The following is a 15196-nucleotide window of genomic DNA, read 5'->3' as shown; positions in this document are numbered from 1 at the left end:
TTGAATCGCGCGTATGCATTTCTCATTGATAGTATCATCTGTTTTCGGATAAGCAGGGCCTGTACGTCACCAGCTACATTGACAGCATTGTACACTACACGCTGCACCATTTAAGAATCCTCTGACAAATTTTCTACTATTATTTCCTTGTTTACGAAAAAAAAAAAAAAAAAAAAATCTAAGACTGCATTACCAAGGGAAAGAATTAGGCAGATCTTTACTATTTTACAGAGATATACATCATTTGGTGATGAGACATTCATCCAAAAGTCATCAAGTCTGTGTTCACTTCTTTTGTAAGACTACATTTTTTTTTTTTTTTTTTCGCACATGTATCTGACCTACTAGAGCCTTGTATTCTCTGTCTGCCTTTTCTGCATCGGACGCTGAGACCATATTACTCTGCACTAAAATTTCGAACGTTGCTTTCATTTGTTCAACAGCTTCTTCCTGTGAATGAGCAACAGTGAAGGGATTAAGAAACGTCACTGCTTTTGTAAGGAAATACTTCAGCGGAGAACTCTGCTGCAGCTTGGAAACAAAATGCTGAAACCATTCATGAACTTCTTTACCAAAACACAGCATTTCCTTTTCACTAACCTCTGTACATTTCCTCAGTGCTGATATAGTTGCATACCCAAAGTCAATTTCCTTGATAGGTACTAAATTAACATAGATGTTTTCACTTTTCCCCTTAACATCAATCTCATTGATATTCTTCCTGTCCATCGTTTCATTTTTAACGGAGCGTGACATAAATATTTTTAACAACTGAGTGACGCTGAAATGTAAAAATTGAGTCGTGGGAGTGTTTGACAGATATTCGGTCAGGAAAAGCTCAGTCCTCAGCAAGGGACTGAAAAAACGCTAATTTTGCAAGGAGAACTTCCAGCTACTATTCTGAAACTGTTACAGTTGAGTTCCTTGTCTGTTCCCTTAACAGTCTCAACATACTTTCTCACATTCGGTAATATTTCTTGGCTCAGCTTTGCTACTTTAGCATTTTCTACCCACCGAATGTGGCAAAATGAAAGAGCAATAATAACGAACCTGTTATTTCAAAGTACTTAGCACGTCTTTCTATTACCATTTCGAACAAGTTATACAAGGCTCTAACAAAAGAAATCAAATCCCATCCAGTTTCTTGTATGCCAGTCTTAAAACTACCGTGAACAACGGGAAGACCACACGAGCCGTGAAGACTACACAAGTTCAAGAAGCCGTGGAGCATCTGTACCAAGGTTGGCACAACGTTCCTCTTTAATTAGCCTTAAAGATGCCAAGTTTACGTTTGGCCCATACATTGAAATTTGCAGAAGCTTAGATGGTTCAAGCGACTGCAATATATTCTGCAAACCATGTAGTAGGTACGTACCTGCACTATGATCCGTAAAATCAAATTCAAATACCGTGTTCTGACTCTGTTGTTGCTGTTGTCCCAGAAGCATACACTCACATTAATTTGAGTCCTTTGTGCAACAGGATTTAAACCTTCCTCAAATCCAACGACATCATGTTCACATTCTTGTAACAAGGATTTAAGTTCATGTTGAAAATATGGGCACAATCCACACACGATGATATATATCATTTTGTCCGTGTGCAATTTCATTTCGCTAGCAATTGCATTGTCTGGAAACATCTTAGTGAAAAGAACAACACTATTTTAAGCACTTCCTAATGAGTTGTGATTCATCACCGCGTTTATACAACACAAAATCTCTGTCTGTGTAACACTAGCCTTCAGTTTATATCTGTCCAGGGTCGAACTACTAGTAGGAGAGCGTGTTTCACTTGATAAGCATGGAAAAGGATCAGTGCCGGTGCTAGGTACGTCTACATGTGATGCTCATGCAGAATTTTCTTTAGGTTTTGTTAGGAAATGATACGCCACTGTAAAAGTGTTATGTCGAGTTGCTGCAAGGTTTTGATGCTCCTTGCTCTCTGAAAGACTAGTAAGAGCAGTACGTCCCATGGTGCCAAACGAAAATGAACCACATACATTCTGCAGTCAATTTTGACTTCCCTTGTTCTATCCTGCGAAATTCATCTTTCCACTTTTCTTAAAAATCAGTTGACGGCATGATGTATGTTAGAATCCGAAAACAGAAAATATAAATAATGGCAGCACTGCACGACTATGTTCGATGTTAGTTAAGACGTGTGCCTATATAGGCAAAGTAAACACGTAGAATCAATGATTGAAAACTGAGAGACACGCTCAAACTAACTTTACCATAAAGGATACATAATATCTTCTGGAGAATATTAAGACCCTGAGCCAAGCAATGGTTACTAAAAGAATTTCTAAACTTTACACCGGTTGAACATTTTCGTAAGATACGTTAATTCTTACGAAACGTCGATTCTTAAAAAAATAAATTTTTGGTTTACCTTAGTATGTTGATGCAGAAAATGCGAACTCCTCCGATATAGTCCGGTGTCTTCAATTTCACTTTCAACTATGACTGTTGTTCCCGCTAACTTTAACTCGGTACACAAAATATTTCGAAAATTCTAAAATATTCTTCCCCAATTTTCATAAATTCTTATTCGCTCCCTCTCGCACAGGGGTTATTTCCTTGCGATTTCATTTGCTACCGTTTGGAAATTTTCTAATCGACAGTTATCCGACCGATTTTCTACAGTGTACTTTTATTCTTCTTTTTCTTCTAAAAGAACTCGAATCCTAAGATGATTATAGACAGATGTTATATTTTACGAATGGAAATTATGTTTAATAAAATAAACTTACCAGTCTCTTACATCATAGACACAGCCATTCTTAACCAAACGTGTACTACAAAGAAATAACTGACCGGTTGCGTTCTAAACAAAATAATGGCGAAATGTGATTTTGTGGCTGATCGTATTGAAATTTTTAAATCTAAATCCGGTAACACAAAGTGTTCTCCTTAAGCAAATAAGCGATAATAGTCAAAAACGTAAATTCAAATTCCCCGACCTTTTTCGCATATTCCCGACAAATCCCCAATTTCCCGGCCATTTATTAAAATTTAAGACACATTCCCGACTTTCCCGACTGCTAAACACACTGTGGACTGATAGGTCATCGAAACTGCTCCGAATGAACCTGGGGACCCAGAAAGCTATAAATTCGACACTAATATCGGTCATTTACATTCATTTTTACGTCACAATTTCAACCCACCCCTCTTCAGGGTGCTAACGGAGGCTCAACTTAATTGGTATACAGATTGTCAAACTTTATCTAAGTGATCTCCAAAATTATGCATTCGACACTAATATCGGTCATTTTTATCATTTTGATGTCTCCCCTCCCATTTTCCCTAGGAGGGCTACGGTGGTATTGTCAGCTGTAGGACTGAATTTGGACTTAAACGGCATTACAAGTGCTACCAATTAATTATCGACGCTGAAAACGTGTGATTCAATACTAATATGGTCGATTTCGATATTTTTACGTCGCCACGTCACCCTCTGGGTGCAAATTGAAGCTTAAACCGGAGCTAAACAGAATCGAAAGTGATACTATTTATCTACGCGGGCCCGAAAACTATGGATTCGATACTAATATAGTGCGTTTTCTATCATTTTTATAGGTATTCCCCATCCCACTCCACATAGCTTAACCGAACAGTACTGTCTTCCAGACGGTAAGTAATATGTGTAGGAAGTTTGATTAAAATTCAGGCATACAGGCATACCAAAATTCAGGCATTCAGGCATACAGGCATACCAGAATTATATTGGAACACATAAATATACAGAATTATATAATACACACACACCAGAATTATATAATACATTTTTATATATATAAATACGGATATGAGACAGAAGAGAGACCAAACCGTCAATACTTGCATATACAAAAGCATTTCAGAGAATTGAATTGAAAACTTATGTAAGGGAGTTCCAGCCTTCCTTACTAAAGCACAATTTCAGTTTCTTGAAGTGTCCTTTGGGAATCATGAATTTCTTGTGAGGGTTTGGGACTTTCGGGTTTTTGTCTGGAACCACGATCAGATTTTATATATTCTCTGTTTATACCTGCATGTTCTCTTTACGCCTCTGACTATATTTGAAGAACGTAAATCGCTAGCTCTAATAAGAATATTGAGAAGTAACTTCCGTATGACATATACTGTATCTGCAGGAAACACTACAGATTTTATTTATTGCTGTTACACGATTTTCTCAATTTTTATTTAACATTCACATATAATATATAGACGATCTGCCAAGAGCTAACATATTTTAGATGTTATATTTTTATAAAAATAACTTATAAAAATTACTTATGTCCTGAAATGATTATATATATATATATATATATATATATACAGTATACAATTGATTCATTTTGATGTAATTATTTTGTATTATTATTCACGCATATAGGAAAATAAATGTACATACCGAAAACTTTGACCCAAACGGGAATCGAACTCACGACCTTACGATTTGAACTCCTGTGGTTTACAGCTGAGGTAACGTGACCACTCTGGCTGAGCTTCTTCTAACGAAATATATTTGAATTTCCAAGACAATGACATTCATATCCGTTGCAAATGCTGTTTTCTTTTTCCCCTTTGTCTTTTTTATGTTACTATGGATTCAAGACTTATGTTTGCTGTCTTTCTTTTCATTGGAAACGTTCTTTTACATGTGAAAATATTTTATAGGTATGGAAACCTAAATGACGAAACGAGCATGTGATGATATGAACAATAGTTTGGAAATATTGTATCATTAAATATTTTAATCAATGTTGCTCTTTTTCTATACTTAGTAACATTTCAATATGTCTTATTATACTTAGAAGAAGAAAAAACATATCTGCACAATTTTTCCCCATTATGAAGTTTAGCTAGGAAGTTTGAACCCGGCTTCTTTGGTTTACTGTTTTCCCGAAGATCTCCGAAGTTTTTGCCTCAAAACACCCATAATCAATTTCTGCTCAACTTTTGTCGAATAAGGTGTAGATTAGGAACATACTTGTTAATGTGTTAATTTCTTCATATGAAACATATACTAAATGTGATATCTTTAGCTATTTGCGTTCATGGAATGAAAAGGAAAAAAAAATACTGTCGTTTCCACCTTAATGGCAATACTTCTGTAATTGTCAGTGAATAACTACATTCAAAGTGTTCGAAATGCAATATGTGTCAAGAATTTACTACTTGTTCACTTAATTAAATCTTTTAGATGGTTATTGATATTTAAAGTTTTCCTAAGACAAAGTTACCTAATTTATGACTGTTGCCACGAGACGAGACGAGACGAGATTATAGGCTGTTTCGTGCAAATAGTGTCTCATCTCAAAATATATGTCTGTCTCATTGCGAAGTCTCCGTTCATTGTCGATATGGGACACGACAAATATCATGTATCGTGGCATCATTAATGTTGCGACAAGACGAGACAGCTTAAAATCTTGACTCGTCTCGTCTCGAAGACTATAGGACTGTCTCGACTTGAAGTATTATTACTTAAATAATGCATTATAGAACTTTCACTTCAATAAATGTTTACAGAGAAAATTAAACATTCAATAAGGGTCTGTTATGTAACAAGTAGATAGAGGGGAAAGTTCTATAATGCATTTAATTAAGTAGTGATTCCACGAGATAAGACAATCATACAGAGTGTCTACTAAAATTTCAAAATGAAATTTCGTGACTTTTTCGTGACCTTTTCTTTACCAAATCATAAAATTTCCTAACATTTTCAAGAGCGGATTCGGGTGCGAATTAGGCCGAAATTTCATCCATATGATAGAAACGTTTTTTGCTTGCGATTTGGTAGCGTCTAAAACCGGCCACAGACATTTTTGATGCTGAATTTTAACGTTTTATAGAACAAAATTTTCCAATCTGTACTTACATTTGTACAGTTAAAAAAAATCATGACCTAAAAGCTAAATTTCGTGATTTTTTCGTGACTTTCCTGATCGTTTTCCGATTTCGTGACTTTTTCGTGACTTTCGTGATCGATGGACACCCTAATTTTCGTGACGATAAGTAATGTGGAAATTCATTATAAAATTCCTTAAATTACTGCTTTAAGAAATAGTATTTACTGGAAAGCATTCTTTATGCACCAATAAGCACACAGAAAATAATTACGAAACCTTTGGAAACAAGAACGAAGAATAGTAATACATGTGCAAGAAGAACATCTTTTCTAATTTTGATATCGTGATGAGTTTTACTAGAACGTATATAATACTAGAATTTTTTTTAACAGAAAAACAAAATCATCAATTCTAATAGTAAAAAAATTCTGCATACAGGGCTGAAACCGCCTTCAATCACATTTATTGACTGATTTTATGCTCTCGCGATAACCAACTGCGCTACCGATTTCTTAATTCTTTCACTCGCTACACGTCTTTTCTACTACAAGACACGATTTTCATTATAATCCTGTTCCAATTCGTGCCTTTTGATAAATAATTTCCACTGTTTGCTTTATTTGTATGCAACCTGGAAATATCAGAAATTTCTTTTTTGTGGATATGAATTCACACTGTTCTAACTATCAGAGATGTAGAGCTCTCAGTTCTACGTCAAACTATAGAATTCTCACCCCTCCCCCTTCGCTAACCCCATCCCGGTCTCGAAAAGTACTCTTTTCAATAGAGTTCGTAATTTTCGTCACTTCAGCCAAATTACGGTTTTTTTGCTTTTAATTTCTTTATTTTAAAATGATATTAAACACAAACATTAAAAACGTTTTTGTCATTAACCTCTCCTGTTGTAGGCGTCTTCCAAAATTTCGAAAATAGAAAGCAAACGGAGATATTTTCAGAAAAAGATGACAGATTAAACAAACGCGTCAAAAATTTTATTCATACCTGTACAAGACATATAGTCTGAGTGGAGAGCACCGACTACGTAGTGAACGGGTGTTTGACTGTTCTGGGAAGTAGACTGGGTGATGTAGGTTACTCATCGGCACGGTATGTCGGATATCCCCGGTTCGAGTCCCGGGCCAGCCAATCACTTTTTCACTATTTGTATGTTATAAAATTACTATTGCTTATAATTTTGTGTTTTAGAAAGTGAAAGAGGCTCTAGGGTAGGTTAATTTCAAAAATAGAATTTATGATATTACGATAAGGAAATGATATTTCTGCTCATCACTGTGATTATTCTTGCTTCGTTCTTATTCTAAATTGCTGTACGTATAATTCGACATTCTAATTTCACAACCTACTGTATTCTAACAAAGGAAAATCACAATAAGTCTATTCTGCCCCTTACCTTTAAGAATGTGGCTCTGAGCTTAATAACAAGAGATGGGTCCTTTTTAATACCTTCCTGCATGTAAGGTGTGTAGGTGTCCACTAACTCCCAAGCATAGCTAAGATCTCCAACTATCTGTAATGTGATCAGAACTTCTTCCTTTATATTTATCGTTCGAATCATCTGGTGCAGGAATTGCCGAGTATCAGCCAGAAATTGCTTTACTTGGAGATTGGTCTCAAGCTGATGAAATTCTACGTAAAAATAAGTACGTAAGTAAATTAGTTAATTAAAATAAAATCAAAATTCTATTGTTTTTTCCCCTTTGTTGGTAAATACATGAATCTTCTGTCATATTTACGTATTGCAAAATATGTAGATTCAATTTAATTATATAATACTTTTGCAGGGTTGTGCCTGTATTGTAGGAAAAAACAAAAATGCGTAGAAACCTATTTCTCTGCTACGAGCTCTTCTGACGAACTTCTTCCCAATAAACAGGAAATACGCACACACTAGAAAGTTTTAGTATTCTACTAAATACACATTGTAAACATCTGAGAATCATCCACCGAAATGGTTACGTTGCTCTTTCAGTTCCTGAATGTTTGGAGAAACGTGAATAGTCGGGAAAAAGAGGCGTGGTGGCGTACTCAATGAAGCGCCTAACTACCAACTGGATGGATCTAGTAAGATTTTCCGTGAGAGGGAAGCGTTTTACGTTCTATCCTCGTTCCAATGTAGGCAGGGAGGGCAGTATACACAGCCTCTGTAAAGGCGGCCGAAATGTGATGCTGGTTGTATTACCTCCTTTATGTGAGAAAGTTTTGAGAGTGTGGAGACTAAATTGCACCCACCAAAAAGTCATCCTATCCAATGTCCGGAATAGTGGGGTATAACCTCTCACCTTTACAGGAGAATGCATAGAACGAAAATATATATCGTTTTCGGTAGGTTACATAGAATTAAAAATAATAATAATAATCGTTCCCCGGCAGAATCCGGTGCAAGAAGAACTCAGTTCAGCGGATGCATGGGATCAAAGATGGTGGATAGTGGAAGGGTCCCCAGTGGTCAGCTGTGAATACCAAACAAGCAGGCCCCAACCAGAGCAGCAGTGAAGATTATCAATTGATGATGACGACTCAATCAAATAGCACAATGGCTATACACTACTGTAACATGGCGATAAAGTGCCACCATCTAATAAGCACACTTCGTGAAATAGTCAAGTGAAAGAAATTAAGAATTAATGCGCTGATATTACATGAAAACACATGACAGGTGAAGTGAAACAAATGAAGAATTAATGCACTCATATTGCATACCACCGACACCCTCAACAGTTAAGATAGAATAATGGCAACAAGTTGGAATGCAGTTGAAATTTTATTTATGCAAATTTATTTCTACGGAAAACAAGAAAATTCAAAACTACATAGAACTCGGTACATTGGATCACATACACTACTTCACCTAAGCCAGACGGGGGAATTAAATATAACGCCAATATTACAAACAACAGAAGAGGACATAAAGAAGCAATGGAGAGAAAAATCACTAGATGGGCGATTCTCAGAAAAAGTCAGCCAGGAACATGTAGATAGAGAAACTATATTTCATTGAATGAAAATGGGAGATTTATACGCAGAAACAGAAGGCTTCGTAGAAGGAAGTCCAAGTAATAAATACAAAACACATCCTGAGAAACATGGCAATGCAAGATGACAAATGCAGAAAATGCCAAACAATACAACATACCATATGTGGATGTTCAATGATAACACAAATCGAATACAAGGAAAGACACGACTAAGTGGCGAAAAATTATACACCAAGGTAACAATGAAAGAGGAAATGATACCAGAAGAAATACAGTATTACAAAAGAACCATACTAGAAACAGACAAACATAAATTTTACTGGGACACAAGAATACTAACTATAAAGAACACTAGCAGGCTGAACAACACAATAATAAGCACAGGGAAAGGAATATTACATCTAATAGACATCACAATACCAAACACAACAAAGCTGCAGAAAGTACATAGACAAAAAGTAGAAATATACAAACGACAACCCAAAACAAAAAGGAACAATATAAGACCAAAAATGTGAAAATAATACCAGTAATAATATCGGATAGCGGCGTCACCTTCAAGAAGTTGAAAAATACACTTGGAGGAACTGGAACTGAAGAGAAAGTTATAAAGAAAATACAGAAGAGTGTAATATTGGACACATGCAGAACTGAAAGAAACTTGCTGCAAACCTCAGAATAAAGGGAAAAACAGAGAGGAAAAGTAATAAAATTCGGTGACCTGTATATTATCATACTGTCTGTTCAGAGAAGGAGTGGAGAAAATACATAATAATAATAAAAGTATTACGTACGTGTGAGAAAAATGAAACCAGTCAAAGGTTTACGTTTTAGTAATTAGTCTAATTTCTTATTGAATCTGCATAACACCTATTTTATTCTGGATTCAATTAGAGTTCAAGCTACAGCGAATCAAATTAAAACTCCACACCTTGTTCTTTTTATTTATTTATTTATTTACCTATTCAGATACAAGAAACTGTATCTACGTATGATATTATAATTTTTAACAACTTTGCCCCTGATATTGAGAAATGTTACTGGACGCAAACAATTGATAATATAAATGTAAATATAATAATAATAACTACCGATGAGAGCAATTCTTACAAAAATTAAATTGTTTTCACTTGATGACAAGGGTTCACTGCCAATCTTGATTTTATTGTTGTTGTGAGTTTTCAGTGTATTTTTATGTTATAATCTTTTATTCAAAGAACTAGTCTTTTATGTTAAAATATGAAAATAAGTAACTAAGATTTTTGCATGGTGTTCCTAGATGTGCAAGTTTAAGCAAGGTTGACTCATTCTTTTAAATGGTAGTTAAATGAGACTTTAATTTGCATAATTCTGTTAATAGTATCTTGTGAAATTGACTGTTTTTAATTTGTTTCTTTTTTTTTTAATTTTTGTTTTATACATCAGTTTGAACCTTATATATAACCTTCTGACCTTCTGAGAAAGGGGCCTAACCCGCTCTAATAGTCATTCTATATTATAAATTTTCTGGTCTGTTTAAAATAATTATTTAATGGTTTTAACATAGTGCTGTATTTTTGCCCATAGCATAGGGCTGTTCATAGCACTTAAAATTATTATTATTATTATTATTATTTCCTCTGCACAATTGTAACTTGTACAATATACAGGGTATAAACTTAATTTCTGACCCACCCTGTTTTTTTTAAGTTTCTTGATTTTTCACGTTACACAGTTCTAACAGATCATCACATTGACCTCTATAAAGTTTCATATCTTAATTACCACTCTCTCATAGATTAGTTTTGACCGAGTAATTTTTCATATCTACGTCACTTCCGTTTTTTGTGTTTGTTTGTATATTGTTATCACGAACTTGTCTTGTTTACATATACTGCTCATGACGAGGTCTATTTTGTAAGCAATACTGTTCATTATCGGACAAATGATTGCATTGTTGCCTTTGGCATTATTTAATGAGTAAACTGTAAAACTTCCAGCGATACTGCTTCAACCAATGTAAAATTGTGAGTATTTGCTTGGCGCCACCATTTGCCGGAAAATTACTCAAACGGGTCAGAAATTAAGTTTACACAAAAAAGAAATCAGTTTGATCCCCTTTTAATGTGAATTTATTGGGTAAATTTGAACGGATTTTGAAACCACATACGTGTATATTTAAAATGTACTCTTTTTAAAATAAGTGAAGTGCTTTCTAAAGTGCAAACTCATATTTTTAAGTGCAAGTGTACAACGTGCAATACAGTACAATCTCAACAGACAGAGAAATGCTTCGCCATAAAATTCAAGTGCTTAGTGCTGGTGGCGAAAGTATCTGAAACATAACTAAGAAACTGAGAATTAGCCAAAACACTGTAAGGAAGTGGATGCGAAAGAATGAAGGGGATGTTAAGGATGCACAAAGAACAGGGAAGCCAACTAAAGTTACACCACAACAAAGAGGCAAATACGGGAATGGGTTAAGGACAAACCAGGTGTTGGAACAAGAACTGTAGTTAAAAGACTGAACTTCTCAGAAAGATATCAATCTCAGGGAAAGATGATTAGTGACATGGCAGTTATCTTTAGACTACCGACTGGGAAAGAAAATGTTATATGCAGCCTAGAAAACCACTGCTTTCGCAGAGAAACATGTCCGACCGCTACAAGTTTTGCAAGAGACTGCAAGATGAAGGCTTTGCTGATGACTCTCGTGAGGGACAGATGAAAGGTGCTCACGTGCTATTTACCGATGACAGTCTGGTGAAGCTCTTTCCTGTACCGAACCGGCAAAATCATCGGGTTCGAACCTCGTCTCCTGAAACGATCCCTCCTACACGGAAGCCCAAGTTCGGCCTAAAGGTTATGGTGGCAGAAGGAATTTCAAGCTATGGGAAAAGGGACCTGATTGTTGTTGAAAAAGGAAAGACGATTGACTCCCAATACTACCGAGATAAAATACTTCGAGTTTACCGAGCGTGTCTTACTAATCCCATCATGTTTCCTGTTCAGTAGTACGCGATTTTGATGCAGGATGGAGCCAAATGTCACACTGCAAAGGCATTGATGAATGTGATCGCCAAGGAGTTCCCCAGAGTGTGGAATGATTGGCCAGGTAATAGTCCGGACCTTAATGTTATTGAACACTTATGGTCTCGACTGCAGAACAGCGTGTTTCAGAAACCAAGGCCTCGCAATAGAGAAACTTTGATTCAACGCCTCAAGGGAGAGTGGTACGTCATCACACAAGAGGACTGTCATAACCTAGTAGAGAGATTCCGAACTAGGATCTCACAATGCTTGGAACGTCAAGGAAACAGTACTGATTACTGATAAATTGGACATTTATCTTTTCAAATAAATCAGATGTGTAACGTTTCTTTGTTGTATTCTTACTTATTAATGCATTTCATAAAATTTCTAGGTGGGTCAGAAATTAAGTTTACACCTTATATTATTTCGTTTGCACAAGTAAGATAATATATAATAATTACGGAATCGATATTTGTAGAAATATAGTTTTATACCAGATGTCAATTATTTTGTACTTCGTATTACTAAATCGCTTTTGGCATCAGTGATGATTTTAGCGGATAGTCCCGGAGCAATTTCTTGATGAGAATGAATTATTTAATTTCATGTTAGTCTTTTCGGAAATAAAGTTAGATTACATATAGGAACACCCTCCAAATAAGATCATCTTGAAACAGCACATTATATTGTAGTACTATCCGATAAGCCCATACTCTCAGAGTGTGTTAATAAAATTCGTGAACTATAATCAAATAGCTCCCTCTGGACTTCAATGAGACATGATAATTTCCTTACAACTGACAGATCTATTAAGAGATTCAACATTCATTTACAGGATTGAGGTTAGATTTTCTTCGTGGAAGCATGGTGAACTTAAAATACTATGTTTCGAACAGCTATTATGTCAAGTGAATTGAGAAATGACTACATAGAAAAAACTTCAAAAGAATGTCTTCAGTTTGTTTTAACTGGAAGCTTAACTTACTATTAAAACCTAACAGAACGTTATTCAAAAACTCGACCTCTTTAGTTATCTCTATTGTTTAGAAATATACTTGATTGAACGAAGTAAGAGCATGACATGCGTACAAGACGAGAGAGAATGAACACGAATCGAAGTATAAAGATAAAGAAATCATTGTAAAAAAAATTATTTGATTGAATTGTTGTAAGGAATAAATATTAAAGCAAAGGTTAATGTTCTCATTGAAGTAAAGAATTTAAGTGTAGATATCTTCGAGGTACATTGAAGGTATTTCAATCACATGTATTTCTGCTCTATGCATATGGAGATGAATGGTAAAATATATCTCTCCAGGTTCAAAATGCACTACCTAATTGTTCTTTTTGTCTAAACTATGCACTGAAATGAAGGTATCCTATACAATAAGAACTATGTTCTACTACTTATCTAATACTATCATTGAAACGAATTCCCCTTTGCGACACTTTACGTGAATGTATAACTTTTTTTAGATTTAATAGAGGTGGGGCACCGCACGGAGTGAGGTAGGATTTTTGCGCAGCTCTCACTCTTTCGGGTTGTTATATGTAGGGTGCGCCGTAGACGTCAGATTTCTCCTTCTTCTTTTCTTCGGCATGCAACCTCTTATTTAGTCGTAGCTGTAGGCTCACCTACGTCATTAGAGGCAAAACCACCATCTTTCCCGGGCTTGGCACTGAACTTCTTTGACAAGCGGAAGGAGAAGGGTCCGGCAATCCTGAAGGATGATGTTCGGCTACCTGGTAGGAGCCTTCAAAAGTGTTGCTATGTCAAAATCCATATTGTACGATGTCGAATGTGTGGAACAGAAATGTCATCGTTCTTAATATCATATAATAAATAAATTATCACTTAATAGTGCATACTTTTTTTATTAATATGGAACAGAATGGATAATTAAAATAATATTTTTCAGTGCAAATATTTGGTACGTGGAAGGTGAGAAAATAGTCAAAGCATCCAAAAATAAGAATAACATGAGGCCAAGGTTGTGTGAACTGGAAAATAAACTTTCCCACAACAAACTATAACATAACACCTAGCTAACCTCGATATGTGCTTCTGTGATCTGATCTATTGTTTGCGAGGAAAGTATCTCTTGAGGTTCTGGTGGACAAATAAACGGATTTTCCGAAACTGAACAGAGAAACAAAAATAACATTTATATTTGTATACATAACAATAATATCTATCAGAAAACTATAATTTGGACTTTTTAAGATTCAAAAATATAGTGCCAACTAGTTGGGACAAACAAGGACATTTACGAGTATAAAAAGACAGGTTGGATGTACCAAGCCTTCATTCGGAATCAATCGATTATTCATTCGGCTTCCACCATTTCGCATTCACTTCGTTCCCTTCAGAGCTTCGACATGAAGTCTCTGAGTAGCTGTCGTCAGGACATTAAGTATAAACTCAGAAAGAAAGTATAACAAATGTATGGTATTGTATGACAGGTTAAAATTACCTATCGGCAATTTACACGTTTTATAGTAATTGTATGCTTCTTTCTTTTCGTGTTTTATTTGTGTATTTGACCTATGTGAATTGTTTCTTTTATTCTGAATATTAATTAATTACATTATACATTCTTATTATTATTTTTATTCAATCTCTTCTATTCTACTATCTGTCACATCTGAATGAAATGTCATGGATTATTTGGGTAATGGTCTCCATGTGACAGCCAATACACTATAACTATAATCCCACTATACTGCCCGTTCCATTATTGTGGTATACTAATACACTTTACCCATTACACTGTTATGAATAAATTTTATATTTATTTATTTTTTTATATATATGTTATTAATGACTAATGTTGCAACGTATGAACGTGGTACTAAATTCACTTACATTTTTGTTGAGCTGTGATTTTGACTTACTTCTTACATCAGAAAGTCTGCATAGAGGCTACAGGAATAAAATGTACAGCAAACGTATATTCTGTATGGGTTAATATTAAGCTTGTCACCCTACATAACTTTGAACTTTACCTTGTACTTCTTCAAGAGCCTGTATTAACTGAACCATCTTTCTTCCAGCAGCAGTTGCATTTTCGTGATTAAGTGAAGCAATCTGCTTTCCCATTTCAGCAAACCAAGCTTGAAGGTTGCCTAAGGAAGAAAAATACATTTAAGTACCAAACTTATTACAAGGATTGGCAGGGAAGAAGATTTCAGTTTTATTGCAACGAATTTGGCACTCTTAACAATTCAAGAAATATTGAGACGCTACGAACGATTGTGCTCGATCTGAAAGCCCTGTCTGTTATTTATCGCCCTGTATCTAAATTTCCACTCAAGGAGACTGCGTTAAAACACAGTTTGAGTA

At 35.3% G+C, this 15196-nt stretch overlaps 1 protein-coding gene across 5 annotated transcripts in view; it reads right to left on the bottom strand.

Annotated features, from left to right (window-relative positions):
• Strump (WASH complex subunit strump) overlaps positions 1–15196 on the bottom strand; it is a 579189-nt gene that overhangs the window by 196136 nt on the left and 367857 nt on the right. For all 5 annotated transcript variants that reach the window (XM_081746920.1, XM_081746918.1, XM_081746916.1 and 2 more), the window contains exons 11-12: positions 14860–14979; positions 7257–7492 (exon numbers count right to left, since the gene is read on the bottom strand). In XM_081746920.1, coding sequence (XP_081603046.1) covers positions 7257–7492; positions 14860–14979 — 356 coding nt within the window. The remainder of the gene's footprint in view (positions 1–7256; positions 7493–14859; positions 14980–15196) is intronic.

Source organism: Thermobia domestica, chromosome 18 (assembly GCF_964235325.1).
Source record: "Thermobia domestica chromosome 18, izTheDome1.hap1.1, whole genome shotgun sequence".
In the NCBI taxonomy this organism is placed as follows: domain Eukaryota; kingdom Metazoa; phylum Arthropoda; class Insecta; order Zygentoma; family Lepismatidae; genus Thermobia; species Thermobia domestica.
The sequence above is the reverse complement of the archived record's forward strand: the minus strand, read 5'-3'. Positions and strand labels throughout refer to the sequence as shown.